We start from the raw sequence: 25776 nt of genomic DNA on the forward strand, positions 1-25776 counted from the left end.
GAAGTCAGTCCCACTCCCAGTCGCCGGCCGGTTTCTTCACGCGCTTGTTGTTTGAAAGGAAATATCATGTTGCGAAATATTAGTAAAGTTGTAACGCAAAATGCGAAATTTTCCACAGCAGCTGCACCGGCACCTCATACTAACCCCGAAATTCTCTACACCGGAGTAAGTTCAAATTTACTAATATAATTTTATTTTTATCATATGTTATGAACTCGCATTCCAATAATACGAATGTTTCAAGGTTATTTCGTTTTTGCCAAGATGGCTTGGCAATTCAAAGCTTTGGGTGCTAACTGCTAATAATAAGTAATTCAAACTCATGTTTATTTAATACACTTAGCAACTGTCTAAAATAAATATTAACTTGTTGTCTTGTAGCTTATCTAAATGTTATAATCAGATTTATAATTGCTAGATTGCTATGTTATCATTTACAAGTAAGCTAGTTTGTAGAAATTATTATTGAAGGAATGCTTACTTGTAAATCTTGATGGTAGCTAATACTATGATTTTTTCCAATAGCATATTTTATAAGTTTTATTAAACAACTGCAACATAGTTAAATAAATTATCACTTGTATGCTCCTACCATACCTGTGTACCTATTTCTTTTCTCTCTTGTGGAAATATTCCTAAAAGTAAACTTTGATTCCTGATTCTTTGATTGATTGAACCTGTGTTATAACGTTTTTATTCAATGTACATACATATCTCAATATCATAATGGTTTATAATTTTTTACCATACCTACATGTATATGTATAAAAGTTATATAATTTCAGCTCTTCATCAACAATGAGTGGGTAAATTCTTCAGACGGGAAGACCTTCCAGACAGTGAACCCGGCCAATGGCAAGGTCATTGCGGACGTCCAGCAGGCAGGCCAGGCTGATGTGGAACAGGCAGTGCAGGCCGCCAATGAGGCTTTCAAGTGAGTCCAAGTGATAGGCTAGCACTACAGGGGGTACTGCACACATCAAATATTGAAAGGCCATGCCAGGATAAGCTACGTGATTCTGCCGCCAGCAATGTTAGGTTTATTTTTTGGATCTCTCACCCTATCATCACTCTCACTAGCCAGTGAATACCCAGTCGCCGAGGCCGAAACCGGCTAGGACAGGATGATGATGATGATTTTTTGGATGGTATGGCTTTATATTAGTTGGAGTTTGAACTGCATGAGATTGGCTCAGGATCAAGATAAAAGTGGCGTACTTGAAGAGAGGCCTATGCTCAGCAGTGGGCATTAAAAGGCTGACATGATGATGATATGGTGAACACATAGTACTTATACAAAATGTCAGGCGCCCAAACTTTATTGTAATTTGTCAATTTTAATAGTTTGGCAAACTTATTCACATGACTATTTGAATTTGTTAGTCCATCGCATCGCTGCACAACAAACTATTCTATGTGAAAAAGAAGATGTTTAGAAGGCAAAATAAATAGGATTGATAAAATATAATACCTAAATCTATCACAGGCTCGGATCTCCATGGCGGAGAATGGATGCCTCCCAGCGCGGGTTGCTGATCAACAAACTCGCTAATTTGGTGGAGCGCGATGCCACTTACCTCGCAGTAAGTCTATTTCTAGCAAGTTATAGGTATACCATTACTGAATCTAGGCCTGTTTCTGACCCCTTCGCATGAATTGCGTTGTCGTGCGTGACTTCATAATCTAGTATTTTATCTCTATCTATTAATCTATCAAAGAATGTAAGCCTAAAGCTGTATTATATTATTATAGTGGGTCGAAGATACGTAAGGCTTAACTATCTTAACGATATTAACTTTTCCTATGCAAAAACCAGTTATGAAATGTTAGACTCGTCGAGTGTCCGTTTTCATAATAGCCGGCCGCTGATTCTTAAAAAAATATAACTGTCAGATTTTCGATATTTCCCTAATAATCGAGACTTCTACGCTACGGTTCGGTTACCGTCGGTACCTACATATGTATTGGGCGGATCTCAATACATTTTTTTCTGATCTTTTATTAAAGCTAGTGCACAGCGTCTGAAACACAATAATGGCAATTAAGAATCACCCAGACACTGGTCGGACCGGTCTAGCCGTCTAGTCAGTATAGATTGGCAAGATTGCATTCTTAAAACGTATAGACTGCGTCTGGTCAATTTACATCATCACGTTCCTGAGTCTAGAGGAATTCAAATAAATGATATAGGGTAATTCGCCAGTAATAACTGGCCACTTTTAGTAACTGGCCGCCCTAAAGTAAAAATTATATGATTTTTAGAATTTGATAGAATTATCGATCAAGGTTTGTAATAAATAATTCGCGGACTTTATTTATTATTTATTATTTATTATTTATTTATTGGAAAACCAACAGCACATGAAACATATTAGCACTATGTATAAAAATCGAAGGCCAATTATAGGTTTTCACAGATAGAAATTACATAGAAGATAACTTCGCTAAGTAAGTAAGCAAGTACATACATAAATTAAGAATAAAAACTATTGAGGACAAAAATCATTACAGACAAGATAGAAAGGTCAAGCTCACTCAAAGAATTTAAGCGTTAAAATACGTCGTATAGACTGCGTATTTATATTAAACACATCAATATCATGCTCTCTTGACAGACTGTTAAGTGTTCTACCCGCACGAATAAGGAAACTGTTACGTCTGTAATTCGAGGATGCAAAGGGAACAGAAATAGGGGGATAATACCTTTTAACTCTATTAGGAGTGTTGAACATAATACTACCTAGAAGATCAGGACAGTCAATGGTGCCATTCGTAATTTTCAAGAAATATATAATGTCAGCAATTTCACGTCGCTGTGACAAAGGTAACAAATGGTGTTTTTTGCACACGCTAATATAATTAGATGAGTTATATGGGGTACGTAATTTATAGCAGAGAAACTTTATGAATTTTCGCTGAATCCGCTCGATCCTATCTATATAAACGTTGTAACAGGGGTTCCATATCTGGGAAGCATGCTCGAGTTTGCTTCTTACAAATGAACAATATAGGATCTTGAAAGTTTTTGCCTGTGTAAAATCGGAACAACTGCGCATTATGAACCCAAGAGACTTAGTAGCGCTCTTCACAATGCTATCAATGTGAGCGTCAAATAGTAATTTGGAATCGTGTATTACGCCCAGATCTCTTAGAAAAGATACTCTTAATAAATATTGATTATGTATAGCATAAACAGAAGTGATCGGTGATTTCTGACGTGAGAAAGTAACTACATGACATTTAGATGGGTTAAGATCCAACTTATTTTCTCTACAGTACATACCAAGACGATCGAGATCGGCTTGTAATAGAGCAACATCTTGGACTGATTTAATCTGAGCAATAATTTTCATATCATCTGCGAAACAAAGCAACCTAGAAAACTTAAAGCATACAGAGATATCATCAATGAAAATATTGAAAAGCAAAGGACCGAGCAAAGATCCTTGTGGGACACCACTCGGGACATTAACCCAACTAGAAACATAATTACTTATAACAACAGCTTGAGATCGGTTATTAATATATGATGAGAACCACCTCAACAGGTCACCATTTATCCCTAAGCGTTGGAGTTTCACAATAAGCAACTTATGATCAATACGATCGAAGGCTTTACTATAGTCTGTATAAATGACATCTACCTGATTACCTTTATCCATTGCCCCTGTAATAAAATCATTTAGTAGCACCAGGTTGGACACCGTAGATTTTCGCTGCATAAAACCATGCTGACTATGATTAAAAGAATGTTTAATAGCATCATAAACTTGAACATATGTGACGTTCCACGGGAAAAGGTACCTTATGAGGGTTTCTAGTTTCGGAGATATTAAATGTTTTGTAAAGAGGTGAAATAAGGCTCAATTTTTTTTTATTGTGTGATCTGAAACCTTAATGCGTAACGTTTGTTTACCTGTTTTTATTTTTGTTATAAGTTAGTTATAAGCCTAGTAATGTCGTCTCAGAGTTTAGTAGAAAAGGTACCTTATGGAAAAAAGATTGAAAATTCCCAAAAAAACTAGTCAATACGGGAAAAGAAGTTTGGTAGAGAACTGTATTAGCATTCTGCAAAACTAATTTGATAATTTCAGTTCTGGTTGGGGCGCCTCGCAAATATTATAACCGTACATAGACCGACATCACAAATCCAAGTAGACTGCTATTATACCAAAGTTACTCTCGTCAAGTCTTTCTTAACTAGAATAATCTTCATTTGGTTTGGTCGCATGCAGTAAATCAGCCATTGGTTTGCTGAAAAATGCCAATACCCGACGCATTACCTTATGGAATATCTGAGGTCATTGAACCTCAATGCCGCTTATCTTCAATAGCAACCGAAATATATTATTGATAAGAAATAGACGGTTTATACCATCTTAACCCCAAAATATTATTAGTTTATCCTAACTGTTCCATCATCATCATGCCTCATCATGTAACTTGACCACAAGGTACCTTTTCATTACATACAAATTATTGGTCTTTTTTAAGATTATTATGACGAAGAACTAATTAAATTGGGGGCAGTTTAATGTAAATTAATATTTTCTATTCATAAAAGATAAACCATAATATGATTGATATTTTGTAGTGATGTATTATTAGATTTATTTCCATAAGGTACCTTTTCGTAAATGTATGGAGCAAATACTGTTATTGTTATGTAAGTTTAAAGTGGCATAAGGGGTTAAATATAGTATTTATTTGGGGTTTTAGGATTTATTTCATTTGAATGACAGAATTTCTTTCATATGTGCTCAGAAAAATTGATTGTGTGTCACATTAAAAGTAAAAATATTCAATTTTGTGATTTTATATGAAAAAGTCAGAAAATACATTTTCACCTCTAAATCGGTATTGTTTTTTGCTTAAACTGTCTGTCAGTGTCGTTTTCTAATAGATACAATTTAAATCTTGAGAGCTCATTGCAATCAATCGTGAAAATGAAATAAAACTTTATTTTCAAGAGATTGGTTAGTATACACATAAATCAGTCGATATCAAAAGTTTCTATTTGCATTAAAGAACAAGTCGCAATATTTTTTTAATCTCAGATATATACGGCATTATTATTTGTAGTCAACTATGTAACTTACTTCAGGAACATAGTTTTTTAGGCGGCTAAACTTAAAACTTCTCTATCGTAAAGTTGCTCATTTCACAACATTATTTTCAAAAAATCATATCTCTGTAACTACGCAACCTAGAAGGTTGATCTTTTGTGTTATCGATAGGTTATTTATTGTAGATTACTAGGGTATGCATAACTCCATACCCGCCATAAGGTACCTTTGACCGTGGGACGTCACATATACTAATTTTTCAAACACTTTAGCTAAAATACATAATTTAGACACAGGTCTGTAATTAACGATTTCTATCCGAGACCCTTTTTTGTAGACAGGAGTAATAAACGCAGATTTCCATACATTAGGAACAACACACTCACTAAGTGACCGTTTAAACAACAGTTCTATAGGCTTCAATAGACCTTTAGCACAATTCATTAAGAACTGAGCCGGAAGCTCATCAGGACCTGCAGATTTAGAAGGGTCAAGGGTAAGAAGCAAACGAAGGATGAAATCCGGATCAACTTCGATCTTAAATATATCGGTTGGTGAGTTCCAGTTACCATTGTAAGACAATACATCTGAGCTATTGGTAGGAGCAGAAAAAGTTGTATAAAAATATTATTATTATTACGCGATTTAATATAGGTCCAAAACTGCTTTGGATTCCGAGCAATATTGCTTTCAACACGACTAATATATGTCAAATAACATTCCCGTTCTATTCTTTTAACACGGTCTCTTAAAATACAATAAGAAATATAATCAGACTTGTTACCATAAATTTTGAATTTTTTCAAATACTTACTTTTTTCTTTGATAACTTTTTTTAAAGAAGCTGAAAACCATGGAGGAAAAGTACCCATGTTTAGGACCTTATAAGGAATATATTTATCTCTTAATTTTTTAAAAGTAGAATAAAAAAACTCAACGCATTGATCAAGTGATCGGCAAGAAAATTCATTTACCCAATTAATCAAGAATAACTCATTATTTATCGAGGTATAATCACCCTTGTTGTAATAATATTTATAGCGTGGTGCCGGTATAATAGACTTTAGCACAGAAAATTGCAAGGAAATAATTAAGGCTTCATGGTAAGGGTCAATTGGGACTAAGGGATCACAACAATTGTTGCCTAATTATTATAATTATTGATCTATTAATCCGTGCATTCGACTCTTGGCTAGTTGACGCTCAAAATCCAAGTTTTCCCCGAGGTTTATGAAACGCGTGCTCCGAACGTCATAATTTCATAAATGGCCTCGGCAATTCAAACGCAGTTAACTGACTCCTATTCTCATAGCGTTGGTTGAGACTCGAGTCCTTCGAGTCCTCTGCTTCAAGACTCGACTCAGTTTTTGAGACTCTTATAATTAAGTCTAAACTCGAGTTCTTTTCAACTTGTCAGAGACCCGAGTCTTTTGTAGAGACATAATACGAGTCCTTTTCAGAGAACTCTTGATTTTTTTTTACAAAAACAAAACGCTTTGTCTTTATGTAAGATTCGTGAATTAGGCACGCCTAATTTATTTACTGTTGTTTAGGAAAAACGTATATAATTGTTGACGGAGTCTTTATTCGGAGACTCGAGTTCTTTTGAGTTGTTAAGAGCAACTCAAAGGGACGAAGGAAAAGACTCAACAAAGGATTCGACTCGGGATTTAAAAGACTCAGAAGTTTTTTAAGCGCCGTAAAAACGAGCTGAGTTATTCAAATTCAGACTCAAAGGACTCGAGTTCTTACGAACACAAAATTTCTCATCCCGCAGAGTTTGGAAACGCTCGACAACGGCAAACCGTACCAAATGAGCTACTTCCACGATGTGGTGTCGGTGGTGAAGAACCTGCGGTACTACGCCGGCTGGGCCGACAAGAACCACGGGTACACTCTGCCCGCCGATGGAAACTACTTCGCGTACACCCGTCCCGAACCTGTCGGTGAGTGCAAGCTATCTGTCAGTTTTGCAGGTTGACGACAGCTTAAAGGGGCCCACAGACCACAAAATTACCAGTTCGCCGGACGATATCAGACTGTTAGTTGTTCGGAGCTGTCAAACTTTTGCGTTTAACTAACAGGCAGATATCGTCCAGCGAACTGGTAATCAGTAGGCCCCTTAACCATTAAAAACCTTCGCTGCTACTCGACTTAAGGCCCATCCTCACGGCCAACGGCCAAGTTTTACTCAATGTTCATCACGATGTAATTCAGGATGGTAACATTTACGGACGCTATCACTTTGTCACACCCTATCACCATCACCCGCCACCCGCCGGTCGAAGAAATTGGAGCTGTCACTACAAGTGTTTTTTAACGTTATGTAATTTTATCGTCAGTTTCATTTTATTATGCAGTTGTGTGTGTAACTTAGCTACGGTTGTCTAGTGGTGTACTGCTGACAAACATTTGAGACTGCAAAGGAACAATTGAATATTAAGTAATTTAAATGACCGCCTTTTATTAAAAAATATAATATAAGTAATTAAAAATTATTTAAGTTCAAATTATGACAAATTGGTACACATATCTGTGATTTCTGTATATGAATGTGTACCTGTCTCCATTTTTCATCAAAAATACACTAAATTAAATACTACCTACATACATCTAAACTAGAACTAGAAGGAAACATATATGTAATATAAACTTTAGGTATATGGATTCAGAAGCTAAACTTCTATAGGTATCGTAGATACTGTAGATAGTGTATCAATCTTTTTTTGTTTGGTGAACACATAATGCGACTGATTGTGATTATGTAATGTGATGTATGTTTATCCAACTGAAGAGATAAGAAACATATCTTTAGGTATTACAAACAAGAACTACAGTAGTACAGTAACTGACGAATAGTTGTCTAGAGGATTTTACGCAAATGGCAATATACCTGCCTCTCTATCGATAGAGAGGTATTATATAACGATTTTCGATATTTCGGTTTTGGCGGTAGGTAAGCCCTCTGCACTCGTCCACGCTTGCGCACGCGATGCATACGTACTGTAGGCGCCACCAGTGTGGGGTGTGGGTCAGCCTTCATGCGATATTGTATCAGCATGAGTTTGCAATAATATAGATAACAATTTATATCTACTGTTATGGAATCTCGAGCGAAAGGTCAGCTAAAGGTCTGCCACGCTAATGCAGCATGCACATATAGGAAATTGATAACTTTTGCCTATTTTTACGAAATGCACACGGAGGCGGAGTGGCGCTCGTTCGCAATTTTTTTAATGATAGAATCGTTTACCATGTAACAGTTAACATCCAGTCAGATCTGGAATCTGCGATATATAGATAAACGAAATTGTTATTCCGTTGGCGAAAGGTCAAAGCAGTTATCTAAAAATAAAGATTACGTAATGAATAGGTATATGGTATTTTAATTACTTGTACCTATTAATATCACACCATCACACTATCCTGTAAACTCAAAAGGATTTTTAATTGAAAATTATGTAGGTACGTGTTGTGTTATTTTATTTGTTAATTTTACTTTATGTTCTTTATTCAATTAGGGTCTTAGGTTATTTTACAATGTGAGTATAAAAGTAAAATATAAAAACTACAAAACATTACAAAAATATATAAACACATTATAAAAAAACTAACCTAGGGTGCCGCCGGCAGCGGGGCAGGATCCATTACTTTATGTTATTGTTATGTTATTTTCATAAATGATATCGGTTGAGCACGATATACCTACATATGCATGAATGCATAATATTATGTCTACAATAGATTTAACGATTATTACTTTTCATATTATATACTTATGTCTGTAAGTCACGCGAATCGTGTATATCGTCACTACTTTGAAAATATCTCGTATCTCGCACTGCTACTCAAAGTTAAAACGCAGTAACTCTGTACGCATGCCATACATAGTTACCACATTTTTATTTAGATTGACAAAACAAGATACGAGTTTTTTTTTCTAATAAGTAGTCACGATATGTAACTTATTTATTGGCGATTTTTAAGTTTGTGTAATTATTTAACAATCGATTGCACTCTATAGTTGAGTACACATCCAAGACCATATTCTCATTAGGTAGCAGTAGCGGCGGCTTCATACAACCCGATTCCCACCGGCTTGCCTAAAATTTATTGCTACATATATATCCATAACGAAAACACTACGTATTACCTTGTAATCGATAACACGATTTACTAAAGCTTCACTATTGATTAAATTTCAACTAATCATAGCGGGCGCGCGGGCGACTAAGTTTAAGCTTGAGTATTCATTCATGAGCCACCACACACATACGAAAACTCACGCACACGCTCATAAAGTTTGCTAAAGAAAGTCCGCGTATTTACGCATCAAAATAACACGGTTTTGTATCGAGTTATTCATTTAAATAAAAACCTTAAACGTAACATGATAAGGTTTATATTGGAAAAATGCACGCACACAGTCAAAGTCCGCGAGTGGCGTAAGTGCAGCACCACAAGTACCACAACGGTGTGCTGCTTCATTTGAATTTAAACCTTAAATACAAATAGGTAAGATTTATATTGGAGTGTAATGTTTCACAATTTTGAATCGAGTCGCGTTTGCCGCTCGTGTGGTTAATGTTGCCGTACCAAAACATTGAATTGAATTAATGGGTAATTTTTTTTTGTATTTTGCTATCATTAATACCAAATTTTCAAAAAACCTTTAAAAAAAGAAATTTTATTACAAAATCTAAGAATATTATGGAGTCGCAAGTTTAGTTAAGGTAATTTGATAACGAGGGTTTCTTCAAAGAAAGTACTGTTTATAAATTTGTAGTAATAGGTTTTGGAAGTCCGTAGGTCGTGGGTGAAAATGGAATAATATTATGACAACACTTCCGTTCCGGTTATTGCCAAGATTTGTTGTTATTGTTGTTTTTATTAGAGTTTTATAGGTTTTAATGAGATTTTACTTAGTTGTGTGCATATATTTATATATAAAGACTAAATCAGTGAATTTTTGAGTGTTATTAGTGTTGCGTATTGTTCGTGCAGGTGTTTCAAGGTCAGTCCTTGTTTTTATTAGGTCGATCTGTAGTATGTAACTAATGTAATGGAATCTAAAGTAACTAATTTAAACACCTTCCAAGGATCGTAGCGTCATGAAAATTGGCAGCTGTATGTAGTTCTGCTGACAATACAATAATATCATACTGTCGAACTGATCTGATGATGGAGACAGGAGGTCGCCATAAGAACTCTGTGATGGAACAACGCAACCTAATTGTGTTAGGGGTTTTTAGAATTGTCTCGATGAGTATTAGTTGTCTGTCGTAAGAAAAGTATAGTCAGCGATAAAAGCTTGTACCAAAAATGAAATTTTTGCAAAAAACTTATTAGTTAGGATTGTTAGGAATTTAGGAGTAGGAATCCGCTTTTGTCATACACGACATACACTGTTTATGTGACGTCACTGATGACAAGTATGGCAAAGGTGGTTATACACTAACTGCAAAAGAACGAACTCAAGGACACACCTAGCGCTTTACTTTACCTTCGCTTATCATGAAAAAATAAGTACATAATGTAGGTGTTTCATGTAGGTGTTTTTTTTTTGCTCCGAGTTGTCTAGAGAAAAATTCCACGCGCCGCCACTGTTAGGTAGTATTTGTTATAGATGCTATACATATAGATGTAGCGTCTGTTGATATATAATGAACGTGGTAAAACCTAGTAATAACATTTTGCACGCAATGTCGCCGCATTCATTACTAGTTCCTCTTTACTAGTCTAGATCTAGTTCTCTTTAGCAATCTAAACACGTACCTACTACTAGGTACTTGTGTAGGTGCTAGTAAAACCAAAGCATAAGTTTTGAAGTATCTTAACTTTCTTTGTTGTCTTGTCTTGACATAGCGTCATTAAATAATTTCACGAAACGATAAGTCTATTATGATCATCAGGAGTATGCGGTCAGATCATCCCGTGGAACTTCCCCGCTCTGATGGCGGCGTGGAAGCTCGGTCCCGCGCTGGCGGCCGGCTGCTCGCTCGTGCTCAAGCCCGCTGAGCAAACCCCGCTGACGGCGCTCTACCTCGCACAACTCGTCAAGGTACTGTCGTGATCCCACTCTGTTGTCCACAAGCTCGGCCTCCAGGCTCGGCTCCGCGCTGGCGGCCGGTAGAGTACCACGTAATCCTACTAGCCGGAATCAATCGCTGCTCGCTCGTGCTCAGCGAGATGGCCAAAACGCCGCTGACGAAGACGGCTATTTAATTCGCCGAAATAGGTACGGTACCTATTGTCACTATGATCCCACTTCTGATATGCTCGAAAGGCTACTTGCTACTTGTTTCTCTGGCTACTTGTTCTTTAAATACTTTGTCGCAATTTAAATGAACAATTTGAAAGCATGAATTATAAATTGTTTTTTGCAGGAAGCCGGATTCCCCGCTGGCGTGGTGAACGTACTGCCAGGCTTTGGAGACGTCGGTGCCGCTATCGTCGCGCACCCAAAGATCGACAAAATAGCCTTCACTGGTAAGCTATTGTTCTACAGATTTTTTCTGAACAGCTGAAGCGTTTTAGAATCTTCTTGTCATAGAATAATAGACTTATATGCGAAGAATCCTCATGAAATTCACGTTTGTACGGCAAACACGGTAGAAATTTCCTTGCAATGATCCTAGTCACATGTAACTTATCCTTTATCTGCATTTGTTCCGAAACCTGAACATATTTACAGTCACCTTTTAGCATTTATTGAAGAACGGTTTTTACGTTGATACAGTACGAAGGATTTTTAGCAGCCCACACAAATAAAGGTCAACGCAATGTGTCCCTAATTTTTGGTATTGCTTTCAGGATCAACGGAGGTAGGCAAACTGATCCAGCGCGGCGCGGCGGATTCCATGAAGCGTATCACCCTGGAGCTGGGGGGCAAGTCGCCCAACATCATCTTCGCGGACGCCGACGTCGGCGCCGCCGTGGAGCAGGCGCACCACGCGCTGTTCTACAACATGGGCCAGTGCTGCACCGCCGGTGAGCATTTTAACAGCGTTTTTAGCTGCGACATCTACTGACTGCTCAACGTTAGCTCTTCTCCGAGGATACTGAAGACTATCTGTTTTTGCGTCGTCTAACTATGATTACCTTTGCCGTCGATCCATATTGTGATAGATCACATACATATATGTTGGGAAAACCTAATCTGTTGTCCTACTTTTTTTTATGATATGGGGCTATTCATAAATTACGTCATTTCAAATTAGGGGGGGGGGGTCTGGACATCGGATGACGGTAGCATGAAGTAGGAGGAAATGGGGTCATTTGAAGCATGATTTTTGGATGATTATAGGGGGGGGGGGGTCCAAAATCGTCAAAAATCGATGACGTAATTTATGGACAGCCCCTATCATAAAATACCATGTCTGGATATGTTGCTAAATTGTTTTCAAATGACCGCGTTGGTGGGAATCAAATTATAAAGCCTCAACTCCTCGCCTCGGATGGCTCATACAATCTAGCCGTGTTTTTGACATAGAATCGATTTCCAAAGGCAAAGGCGTTTGTCGCAGTTCTTTTTCCTATATTTTTAAGAAGCGTACTTAAAACTGGTATTCTTATTCTCAGGATCCCGTACCTTCGTGGAAGACAAGATCTATGACCAGTTCGTGGAGCAGGCGGCGAAGCGCGCCGCCAAGCGCAAGGTCGGGGACCCCTTCCATCACGAGACCGACCACGGACCGCAGGTACACTTATTTGAGTGACATTGATATTGAACTCTATTGTCTAGTAATAAGGGTGATGTCTGGTAACTAGAGTTATAAAAAGACGATCGTCGACAAAGATAAGTAACTAACGTCGCTAAACTCACTAAATAAGTCTTTCGAGTTTATAATGGTTTATATTTACCATCGTAGACTACTATATAAAAATGCTTCGAGTATGTTTATACAATTATAAACTACTATTTTGGTCACTATAGCGAGTGACAGTGAATTTACAGATTTTAATTTTAATACAGGTTAAAACTAAGTTAACTAAGCCACAATTAGGTTTCAAGTGTCCTTAACTTAAATAACGTGTTTCTCAGTGGCTACATTAAACTAGACGTTGTATTAAACGAGTATTTTTGTTGTAAGATCGACGGCGAACAACAGAACAAGATCCTGGGCCTCATCGAGACGGGCAAGCAGCAGGGAGCCAAGCTCGAGACTGGGGGTTCCCGTGCCGGTGACGCTGGGTACTTCGTGCAGCCCACCGTCTTTAGTAATGTGGAGGACCACATGGACATCGCTAAGACTGAGGTATGAATGACCTACTCATCATCGAGACTGCAACCAGTAGGGAGCCAAGCTCGAGACTGGGGGTTCCCGTGCCGGCGACGCTGGGTACTTCGTGCAGCCCACCGTCTTCAATAATCAGCGAGTGACTTATATTAGATAAAGTAATCGCCGAAAGTCTGAACAGTCAGCAATCAGCGTATAATATATGCGTCTCTTTGCAACAGCTGTGTGTTAAGGCGCGAGTTTTCCACGGTAAACCCGTGCGAGATATTTACGTATGCCGAACCTTACAGCCGCGTAACTGAATAAAAATAGTTGTTTTGTTTAAAAAAATCATACAAACTGACCTATTAATTGCTGAGGAGTGTATTTTTGACAGTTTGAACATTGTTTGTAGATCTTCGGGCCCGTCCAGCAAGTGCTGCGCTTCTCGGACGTGGACGAGGTGATCGAGCGCGCCAACAACACGGAGTACGGGCTTGCCGCCGCCGTCTACACCAAGGACATCGACCGCGCCAACTACGTTGTACAGGTAGCTATGGGGGTCCAGGCAGGAGGAGCAATAATAACCGCGGTATAGTCAGTTAAATAATGAACATTTATTGAAATGTATCGTCGTCTTATATACTATTCCTAAACCTACGAAAAACAGAAAGATAGGTATCTTAGAAATGCAGAATCTAATCTACCCTTTGACGTAAATCGCGCCTCTCTAGAGTGCGATGGCATATTTTCTATCCCGCTCACAATCGCCGGTTGCATGAAGTGGGTAGTAGAAAATACAGCAATTCAGGACTACCGCGGAGAATGTCGCTTTCGAGAGTAGCACGCCCTGTCTTCCATCTCGCTCCAACCGTTGCGTAAATACGTGCGCGCCGCCTGCGCGCGCCTCAGTTGCGTCCGGCCGTCGATGTGAGCGCATGTCCCATAGCACTCCCTCTCAAGCGAAGCGAATACGTTTCGTGACTCTGCCCGATCTCGTCACATACGTCTGAGTGTCTGGGCTAGATGCAGAAGGCTGGCTGTCGCTTGTGACGTCTTCATTGTAGATGTAGGCTGGCTTCAGACGCTCAATAGTGACGACAGTAGTTCGTTGTGGCATTTGTATCTTGAAATACTTGTCGTAGCGTTTGAGAACCTCGAACGGACCGTCATATGGTGGTGTGAGCGGGGGTCGCACGGTGTCATTACGCACGAATACGTGAGTGCACGAGGCAAGGTCCTTATGCACGAAAGGTCTCCATTGCGTGGCGTGCGTCCGGGTTACAGGAACAAGTGATGACATTATCTCTGACAAACGTCGTACAAACTCTGCATCTTCAATCGTCGACTTTGTAGGTACGAAGAAATCAGCTGGCATGCGTAGTGGAGATCCATACGTCATCAATGCAGGGCTTAGGTTGTTATCGCTGCGTAATGCGGCTCGTAATCCAAATAAAACTGTAGGCAGCTCTTCGGACCATCTTGAACTTTCGCCCCTTGCCATAAGAGCGGCTTTCAAGGTGCGGTGTAGCCTCTCCACTTGAGAATTCGCCTGAGGGTGGTAGGCAGTGGTACGTATTCTCGTAGTCCCAAGCTTCTTCAGGAGAGCGTTGAAAAGGTTTGACTCAAAGGTACGACCTTGATCTGACGTGTGTGATATATGTACATGTATAGCACCGAAGGTATATACATAGACATGTATCACAGCTGATCGCTCGGTCAGTGAACTCGCGGGTAGGTTAAGATTTTTATAAAATATTTAATGTCATAATTGGTGGTAGTTTTAACTTGTCTCTCGAAATACATCTTCTAATACGAACGGACGCGCATTTGCCTTTTTATTAGTTATCCCAGTGTTCCCGGCTCCTATATATCTCATTTGGCGACGAATACGGACAATTAAGCGTGCGGCAGTGAAAGGACAGTATTATAATGTCGATTGGAAAGTTGCAACCGTTTGATCCTAGCGCGGACGATTGGGCGTTGTATGTGGATAGGTTAGAGCAATATTTCATTGTGAATAGCGTAACGGATGCATTGAAAGTGCCTACGTTAATAACAGTGATGGGCAGTGCAAGTTACGAGTTATTAGTGACATTGTGTACGCCGGACAAACCTTCAACAAAAAAATTTGAAGTGTTAAAAGAACTGATGACTAATCATTTACAGCCTAAAAGGAGCATAATGGCGGAACGTTACAAATTTCGTCAACGAATACAAAAAAAAGGCGAGTCGTTGGCGGTCTATGTCGCGGATTTAAAGAAGATGACTCAATATTGTGATTTTAAGACGGAACTGGAAAATAATCTACGGGATCAATTAGTGTGTGGCATAGCGGACGATACTATTAGGCAGAGGTTGTTCGTAGAAGATGCTTTGACATTCGCCAAGGCTTGGAAGCTGGCGGTTGCCATGGAGGCAGCAGAGAAAGACGCAGCGGCAGTCGATAGTAGGACGCGCGGCACTAGTAAAGAGGTTGTGGAAGTGCTATATGCATCGGCCAGCGGCAGCGGGGCCCGAAGGCAGGGCTCGTCGGGGACCTGGAGGTCTAACGGGGCAACCCAGGTAGCGGGGCGCAGCAAGGCGGCACCGCAGGCATGGGGCGGACGCGCACAGGCGAAGCAGGCGCCCGTGGCGGGAGCGGCATCGGCAGGAGCGCCGCGCGCTCGCGAGCAGGGCCAGTGTCGTGTTTGTGGCGGCAATCATGACGCGGCGACTTGCAAATTCCGCGTGTATTCTTGTCGCGTATGCATGCAACAAGGTCATTTAAAGAAGATGTGTCCCCGACTACAAACTGGAGCTAGAGTGCATGCGTTGGACGCAAACGAGGAGGATGAGGAGGAGTTGTTGAACGAGGTACAATTTAACGCTTTATCTGTAGGCAGTTTAAGTCGTTATAAGCCGTTTATGATGACATTGGACGTTAACGGAATAGGTTTAGAAATGGAAGTTGACTCCGGTAGTGCCATTTCATGTATAAGTCTTGAATGCTATCAAAAATTATTTAATAATCTACCTATTTTAACACCTAATCTATTAGTCAACTTTTACGCAGGAGGAAGTTTACGCCCGGTCGGTAGAATTACTCCAATAGTTAAATATAAAAACAAAGAGATGTCTTTAGATTTATTTGTTATAGATGGGGGCAAAAACCCATTGTTAGGAAGACAATGGCTGTACGAGTTGAAAATGGGCGTGGAGCCGTTTAGTTGTAACAAAATTGATACCAAATTGGAACTTACTATGGATTCATTGATTTCTAGGTATAAGGATGTATTCGCGGACGGGCTCGGGCGGTACACAGGCGGCACGGTGGCGCTGCGCGTGCGCTCGGGCGCCGCGCCGGTGTACATGCGAGCGAGGCCGCTGGCGTACGCACTGCGCGCGCCGGTGGAGCGCGCGCTGGACCAGCTGCAGCGGGACGGCATTATCACGCCGGTCGAGACGTCAGACTGGGCCACGCCGATAGTACCGGTAATTAAGCGTGATGGAGGTATTCGCATTTGTGGCGATTATAAATTAACACTAAACAGATGCTTAGAGGTTGACCGTTTTCCCTTGCCTAGAGTTGAGGACCTGCTTGTCAAATTACACGGGGGGGAAACGTTTTCAAAAATTGATTTGTCTCAAGCCTATGCACAATTCGAGTTGGACGAGGCATCTAAACCTTATACCGTAATCAACACGCATAAAGGCCTGTATATGTATAATAGGCTGATCTATGGGCTATCGTCGAGCCCGGGGATATTTCAAAGGAAACTAGAACAACTTTTCGCAGACTTACCGCGAGTAGGTGTTTTCCTTGATGACGTAATTATAACGGGAGTAGACAGGGAGGATCATTTGCGTACATTACATCAAGTGCTAGGACGCCTCGAGAAATTTGGGTTGAAAGTTAAGAAAGAAAAATGCTCTTTCTTCGCGGAATCGGTGACGTATTTAGGGTTTCGCATTAGTAAACAAGGGGTTCACACGTGTCCGGAAAAGATTAAAGTTATAAAGGACATGGCGATACCGGCCAATGTAACCGAGCTTCGCTCATTCATAGGAATGATTATGTACTATGGGAAATTTGTTAAAAATATAAGTATGACGTTAACACCATTATACAAATTATTAAGGAAGGGGGCTTCGTTTAGTTGGACCAAGGAATGTTCGGAAGCGTTTAATGCCGTCAAGCGTTGTTTGGTTTCCAGTTCGGTGTTAGCGCACTATGACCCTGAACTTCCGCTATGTCTAACTACAGATGCGAGTTCGAGCGGCGTGGGGGCGGTGATTTCGCACCAGATGCCAGATGGTACGGAAAGGCCTGTTGCATACGCGTCCAGAGTGCTCAATGCGGCGGAGGTAAATTATTCTCAGATTCAAAGAGAAGCCTTGGGAATTGTGTTTGGAATAAAAAAATTCCATCAGTACCTGTACGGTCGAAGGTTTTTGCTAAGAACCGATCATAAGCCGTTGGTTTCCATATTTGGAGATAAGGGAGGTATTCCGTCGATGGCCGCGAGCAGACTACAAAGATGGGCGGTAATTTTGTCTGGTTACCAGTATGACATAGAATACGTGCCTACAGACAAAAATGGAGCTGACGCATTGTCCAGGCTACCAGTGGGGAAGCAGGCAGCAGACAGGACTGAGGTGACATATGTACAATTCGTACAGGATTTCTTACCAATTACTAGTGATCAAGTCAGAGCCAATTTAAAAACAGATGATCTACTGAGAAAAGTGGTTATGTATTTACAGTCAGGGTGGCCAGCGAAGTGTGACGATCCAGAGCTGCAGTCGTATTGGGTAAGACGTCACGAACTGTACTCAGAAGCCGGGTGTGTCATGTGGGGCTACAGAATGGTGATACCCACGACATTAAGAAATGACGTTCTACGTGAGCTGCATATAGGCCACTTTGGAGTCGTCAAAATGAAAAGTCTTGCCCGGAGCTATGTTTGGTGGCCCGGCATTGATGCTGAAATCGAGAAAACGTGTATGGAATGCACCACATGCGCTCTGGAAGCACCGGCCCCAGCCAAATCTACACCACAAGCTTGGCCATATCTCGAAGAAGTTTGGAGTAGGTTGCATATGGATTTCCTAGGACCCCTAAACGGCATGACCTATTTAGTAGTCGTGGATTCATCGTCCAAATGGATTGAAGTAAAACAAATGACGAGAACAACGGCAGATGACGTCATCAGAGTTTTAAGGGAGATGTTTGCTCGTTTCGGGCTACCCAAGATGATGGTATCGGACAATGGCCCGCCGTTCACGAGTGGAGAACTGACTCAGTTCATGCAATTTAATGGCATAAAACAAACCTACTCTCCGGTGTATCATCCATCTTCAAACGGAGCAGCAGAAGGTGCAGTAAAGCTAGTTAAAAAAACCATTTTGAAGGCTTTACGGGATAGGCAAGACGTGGACGCCGCGCTCCAGTCATATTTACTAGCGTATAGGAATTCTATTCACAGCAGTACGGGCGAGTCGCCGGCGAGGTTGCTGCAGCGAAGAGGTCTGCGCACACGACTGGACCTGCTGCGCGCTGACGCCGGCGCCGCGGCGCACGAGTGTGCGCGCGCCGCGCAGCTCCGACAGCGCGAAAACGCGGGGGGCGTCTCGAGATCGTATAGTGTAGGTGATAATGTTTGGGCTAGGAATTTTAGCAAGGGGGAGAAATGGGTTAGCGGTACGATCACGGAACAATTAGGTTCACGTAATTATTTGGTGCAAAGGGAAGACGGTCAAATTATTAAAAGGCATATAGATCAGTTACGCAATAACTCACGCTTAGCTATAACAGCGTGCCCAGCGGCGGACTATGACGATAACCATGATAACTCGGAGCCGTGTGCGCCACCGGGGCCCGCTTCTGTGCCACCTGCCCCGATACCTAAACGTGTGCCCGTGCCCGTAGAAAGATATGGTAATCCCATATTATATTAAGTACTACTTGTTTGTAATTTTAGAATTAGTATAAAAAAATGTAAAGATTAATACTGGATTGTACTTTAGAAATAACTATATTTAAGGAAGTTCTGTTATTAATTTACTATGATATTGTGTAATAATTGTCGGATCTATAGGGGAGACGGCTTTTCCATGTCAGTCTTATTAGCATTTACATAAGGGTTCTTTTCACCTGGCCTGGAGGAGAAGTTTTCACGGGATCGTTACTTGCCATATTAGTACATGGCCGACGACCGTATACTATGTAGTCTTAGTTAAGTGGTAGGGTGTGATATATGTACATGTATAGCACCGAAGGTATATACATAGACATGTATCACAGCTGATCGCTCGGTCAGTGAACTCGCGGGTAGGTTAAGATTTTTATAAAATATTTAATGTCATAATTGGTGGTAGTTTTAACTTGTCTCTCGAAATACATCTTCTAATACGAACGGACGCGCATTTGCCTTTTTATTAGTTATCCCAGTGTTCCCGGCTCCTATATATCTCATGATACGTAGCGGACATCCAAATCTCGTAATCCAGTGCTCGTACAAGACTTTAGCGACAACGTCAGCTGTTATGTCACGTACTGGTATTGCCTCGGGCCACTTCGTGCAGCGGTCGATCATTGTGACGCAATATCGATAATCATTTGATATTCTTAGAGGTCCCACGATATCGATATGCAGATGCTCGAAACGTTGAGATGGCGGGAACTCGCCGATAGGTGGAATCACGTGACGATGTATTTTAGCTCGTTGACATCCAATGCATGCTCGAGTCCAAAGTGCGACGTCTCTGTTCATTGCTGGCCAAAAGAACTTAGATGCCATAAGTCTCCTCGTTGCGCGTACACCTGAGTGGCTTATACCGTGTTGCGCTTTGTAGGCCGCATAACGATAAGCGATAGGTAAGTACGGTCGCGGTGTGCCAGTTGAGAGCTCACACGTGATTGGTCGATTGATGGCTGGTAACGTGACTTCAGTGAACTTCAGATTTTCTTGAGTTTTCAATTTTGTTAGTTCTTCATCGGTGCGCTGGTCGGCGGCTAACTTGTCAAAATCTATTGCGGAAGGACATTGTATTTCTTCGATTCGTGATAAGGCGTCAGCGATGTTGTTTTTGTCGCCTGGGATATACTGGATGCTCGAACAAAATTGGCTAATGAAGTGCAGTTGGCGCTCGCGTCTCGGAGTGTCGCTGCTGCTCGGTGCTCGCGTAAGTGCGTGCGTAAGTGGTCTGTGATCCGTGTAGACGATGACGTCATTGCCTTCTATAAGTCGTCTGAAGTGCTTTACAGCCATGTAAATCGCTAGGAGTTCGCGATCATACACACTGTAGCGGCGTTGCGTCGGACTCAGTGCCTTCGAGAAAAATGCCAGAGGTTTCCAAACATCATCAACTTTCTGTTGGACTACTCCTCCTACGCTGTGGTCTGATGCATCACTCATGATACATAGAGGAGCGCCGTGAACTGGATATGATAGCGTAGTTGCTTCCAATATGCTTTGGCGGCATTTCTTGAAAGCTTCATCTGACTCGGTGTTCCATTCGATAGGAGTCTTGTCATTTTTCTTGGAGTTGTGCAGATACTTGTTGAGTTGAGACTGAAGTTCCGCTTGATGTGGTAGGCAGTCACGGTAAAAATTTAACATGCCTAGAAATCTTCTCAGCTCACAGACTGTCTTCGGCTTTGGGTAATTCGATATTGCTTCGATCCGTTCTTGAGTGGGACTGATGCCGTCGGGTGATACTTCATAGCCAAGGAAGTTGATTTTTCTTCGTCCGAACTCGCATTTATCGACATTGAGAGTTACGCCGTATTTATCTAGGCGTTCCAGGACTTGTCGAAGCAGTGTTTTGTGTTCTTCTTCATTTTCAGAGGACAGGAGAAGATCATCGACGTAGCAGAAACAGCCATCTATGCCTCGTAGAACGTCGTGCATGAATCGTTGGAATGTTTGGCTTGAGTTACGGAGCCCGAACGTCATTGAGTTAAACTGGAACAACCCGAACGGTGTGATTATTGAAGTTTTCTGCGCGTCTTCTTTGTTCATGGGTATCCAAAAATACGCCATCTTCAGGTCTAATTTAGAAAAAATCTTCTTATTGTGCAACTGGTATGTAAAATCTTGAATTCGAGGTAACGGATAACGATCGGGTTGCGTTACGGCGTTCAGACGTCTATAGTCGCCGCATACACGTAGAGAACCATCTTTCTTCTTGACAACGTGCAGTGGACTTGCCCAGGGGCTGTTTGAGGGTTGACAGATGCCCATTTCCATCAAGCGTTCGAATTCGGCCTTCGCCGCTGCATATTTGTCGGGCGGCAGTGGGCGTGCCCTGGCGAAGAGTGGGGGGCCCGTAGTCTCGATGAAATGTTGCACGTTGTGCTTGGCCGGCGTTTTCAAAGACATTGGTCGTAGCACATTAGGATACTGCTTGAGAATCTCGTAGTAGGCTTGATTGCTGCTGATCAAATAGACGGTTTCTTGAGTACTTCGAACTGTTAACGCGTTGACTTGGAGTTTAGTGGTTTTATCGATGAGCTTCTTTTGATCCAGGTCAGGTAGCAGCTTGTAGTGCCGAAGGAAATCAGCTCCGAGGATTGAGGTCTTGATGGCAGCCACGATAAACGTCCAACGGTAGTCGCGCCGTAGCCCCAAGTTGAGAGTGATCGTTTTCTCTCCATAGGTCTTTATCGGCGTGTCGTTTGCGGCGTAAAGCTTGTAGGTGCTTGATAACTGGTTTTTCTTGTGATGCGACGATAGTACAGATATTTCGGCGCCAGTGTCGACGAGGTAACGTTCTCGAGAGTTGCGATCGATGACACATAGGCGGTTGCTGACTGAAGGTACACCGAGGCCCGCCAGAGTCGGTGTAGGCATTAGTTTCCCGATGAGCTAGTTTTCTTGCTACACGGCGATTCACATCTTCGTGCTTTGTCTCCGAATCTGAAGTGATATCTGCAGAGCCATCCAGGATCACCTGGATTGCGTGAAGTTCCATGCGCCGCCATAGATCTCGAACGGGAACGGCTGCGAGAGCGAAAGGGACGGCGATAGCGTTGCCGGCCGCCGGACCGAAGGGCTGCAATTTCGAGTGTTAAACTGTCGAGCTTCTGGGATAACTTCTCAAAAAATGTGTTTTGGCTGCTTTGCGGGGCTTGAAAGTCTGTGGCTTGTGTGACTGCAGCAACGGTGACTGGCTCGGCGTGCTCTAACATCTTGTCGGCCATGGCGGCGAGAATATCTAGTGATGACTCGTTGTTGACAGAAAGAACTGTGCGTACTTGTACTGGGAGTTGATTCATCCACATGACCTTCAAACCGTCGTCTGATACCATATTCTTGCCTAGCTCTCGCATTCGTCTTAAAAGCTGTGTTGGCTTCTGTTCCCCTAGCTCGAGACCGCTGATAAGCTTCTGGAATTGCCTGGACGCAGATTCTTCGCAGACAGAAAGGAGACGAGTTTTCAGCGCGTTGTACTTGCCAGTGGATGGCGGCTTAAGAATGATGTCGCTAACTTGTTGAATATCAGCTGCTTGCATAACGCCGAGTGCATATCGAAATTTCTGGTCATCACTTGTCTTCAGAGGTTCGACGATAGCTTCAAACTGCGCAAACCATAAACGTGGATGCTCGCGCCAAAACGGTAGTAACTTGGACTGGATGGAGATTCCGGCGAGATCGTAGCTTGATGACGGCAGCTGCAGATGTAGCGCATTCGATGCTGTATTTGGTTCTTGCACGTTTTCTTTTTCCATTTTTCGCTTGTCTTGAGCTCCTTCCTCGCTGTCAGACATCTTCTAGGCGTCGACGGGTCACCAGATATGGGGGTCCAGGCAGGAGGAGCAATAATAACCGCGGTATAGTCAGTTAAATAATGAACATTTATTGAAATGTATCGTCGTCTTATATACTATTCCTAAACCTACGAAAAACAGAAAGATAGGTATCTTAGAAATGCAGAATCTAATCTACCCTTTGACGTAAATCGCGCCTCTCTAGAGTGCGATGGCATATTTTCTATCCCGCTCACAATCGCCGGTTGCATGAAGTGGGTAGTAGAAAATACAGCAATTCAGGACTACCGCGGAGAATGTCGCTTTCGAGAGTAGCACGCCCTGTCTTCCATCTCGCTCCAACCGTTGCGTAAATACGTGCGCGCCGCCTGCGCGCGCCTCAGTTGCGTCCGGCCGTCGATGTGAGCGCATGTCCCATATAGCTATACTAACAATTATGCTGTATCCTTTACAGTCCGGGCCCCGCTCGGCTAGATGTCGTCACAAAACAACAGCCATACTGTATTAGGGGTGCTGTTATTTCTCTGTGCCCCTGGGTCACGTTAAAACGTATATATTGATATTAATTAAAAACGTACCAATCTATGAGGTATTCAAAATAGTTGCGTTTGGTACTTCATTTTAAGACGAGCCCCTTTATTGGGACATGTGTGGTCAATTTGTGTAAGGTATGCCTGCAAAAGTACGATTCCCACAGAACGAACGGCGCGCATTTCACATTTGTACGGCAGCAAGGCGGTCGGCTGCTCGCAGACGGCTCCGGCTCCGGTCGGATTCCATATCCATCGTTTTAACCATACATAATGTATGCACAATGAAAATGCGCTCCGGCGCGGCCCGACTCCAGCCGGTCAGTGAGAATCGTACAAAAAGGGTTAAGTTTAAAACTACATCTTTCGCCCCATTGAGACGTTAGCCCTTAAAGATACAATGTGTTGATTCCAGACCCTCCGCGCCGGCACGGTGTGGGTGAACGACTACAACGTGTTCTGCAACCAGGTGCCGTTCGGCGGCTTCAAGCAGTCCGGCCTCGGCCGCGAGAACGGCCCCTACGGCGTCCGCAACTACCTCGAGAACAAGTCCGTTGTTGTCAAGATTACCGCTAAGAACTCGTAGACTTCACGTGCCTATAAACGTAAACAATAACCCCCTTATTCATAAAACTTTATGGGCCTGATTTAGTTAAATTATGTCTTATCGCTTTCTTACGAATACATAAGTCAAAATGACAATGACAGATAATGACAAACGATTATTACATGAGGTTTGTGGCGCGTTTTTGAATAAGGGGGTAAGGCTACAAATTTGCGCATGAAGTCTAAGGAATTACAGTGCTTGTTTATCTTGCCTGGTGCAACAGAAGCTCGAATATTCTGATTTCATGCGCGAATTGTAGTTTTAAAAATAGGTTTGTAGGTGTATGTGTGTAAAATAACAGATCATTGCCAAATAGCACAAACTTAAGTTTTTGGGACACAGTTTTAGGATTATAATTATGCTGTCTGTATATCTTTTCTTTGGCACAATATTGTAATTCTACTTCATTACTTATAAAATGTGATAAAAATCTCTGTCTTCCGTATCTTAGTTATTATGAGGCTGATACAATGCATTTGCATAAAAGGTGCCATTTCCGTTTATCATAATTATACGGCTAACACCTTCACTGCGGCAATTATTGTAACTTGTAATTAAGCATTTCGACCCCATGCCGCAGTGAACGTGTTAAGTGGTCACTTCATTGCAATATATTAAGTATATGATATACGTATGTATGTTCAAGTTTATTTTAATAAATATAAACTTAAAGAGCTCTTTTTGACTACCGTCTAACCCAGCATTTCCCAAACTACTATGGGTCGCGACCCATTGGTGGGTTGCGAGCGAATATTGAGTGGGTCCTGAAACTACTAGGGAATCTGTAACATTTTATACCCTCTTTTTAAAACGCCCAAGACGTGGGTCCCGAATTTGGCAGTATTTGTTAGGTGGGTCGAAGCTCAGTCAACTTTGGGAACCACTGGTCTAATCCAAGGACAGTTGTGTCAGGAGTCTGATTATGAAATGTTAAATAAAAAACGTGCCATAAAATCTCACGTTTTTATTGATTTAACAATTTAATTTATTTATATAAAATAGAAACTTTTAAAACTACCCTAAACTTTTGTAAATCAACCTATTATAAAAACTATGATAAAACTTCTTAGTAATGTAACAATATAGAATAAGTAAGAGTAGATATAAAACCTTTGGCCCTCTCAGATTTCTTTAGAAATCGATAGATTCATAAGATGCAGTATCTAAAATGAGTGAGAAATACTATTAAAAGAGAAGTAAAACAGAACGAAATCTAAATAAATGTACCTTCAAAAGGTTAACTTTAGACTAATCTAAAAATCACAACAGTGGAATGTATTGTGCCACTTAATCTAATAATCACATAGCCTTGCATTACAAAACTATTCAAATAAACTTATACTATAAAATGCTGACGAAATTGAAGATGCAAAGAAGATAAACCGGTATCTTTTAAAAACACAGGCAAAAACATAGTGCTCGAATATTAAACTATGACTAAGACGTACTCGCGTCACAGTCGTGTAGGCAATTGCGAGGGACGCATTCAGAAACAACGAGATGGACATGTCGCAGTAGTAGATTAGTGGGATTTCATAAAACGGCGGGCCACAAGCACAACCACAAGCCATTATCATATGACCTGGTCAGATCAATTAAT

The 25776-nt window shown here is 41.5% G+C and overlaps 2 protein-coding genes across 2 annotated transcripts; both read left to right on the forward strand.

Annotated features, from left to right (window-relative positions):
* LOC134798764 (aldehyde dehydrogenase, mitochondrial) lies at positions 1-24848 on the forward strand. Its single transcript, XM_063771140.1, has 11 exons — positions 1-165; positions 786-934; positions 1487-1583; positions 6844-7012; positions 10979-11127; positions 11453-11555; positions 11880-12056; positions 12648-12766; positions 13160-13324; positions 13701-13835; positions 23985-24848. Exons 1-11 carry the CDS (start codon positions 67-69, stop codon positions 24153-24155), a joined length of 1533 nt encoding a protein of 510 aa, XP_063627210.1. The 5' UTR covers positions 1-66; the 3' UTR covers positions 24156-24848.
* Positions 14943-19225, forward strand: LOC134798973 (uncharacterized protein K02A2.6-like). Its single transcript, XM_063771398.1, has one exon. It carries the CDS (start codon positions 15218-15220, stop codon positions 19223-19225), a length of 4008 nt encoding a protein of 1335 aa, XP_063627468.1. The 5' UTR covers positions 14943-15217.
* Positions 24849-25776: the final 928 nt, after the last annotated feature.

Source organism: Cydia splendana, chromosome 17 (assembly GCF_910591565.1).
Source record: "Cydia splendana chromosome 17, ilCydSple1.2, whole genome shotgun sequence".
Classification (NCBI taxonomy): Eukaryota; Metazoa; Arthropoda; class Insecta; order Lepidoptera; family Tortricidae; genus Cydia; species Cydia splendana.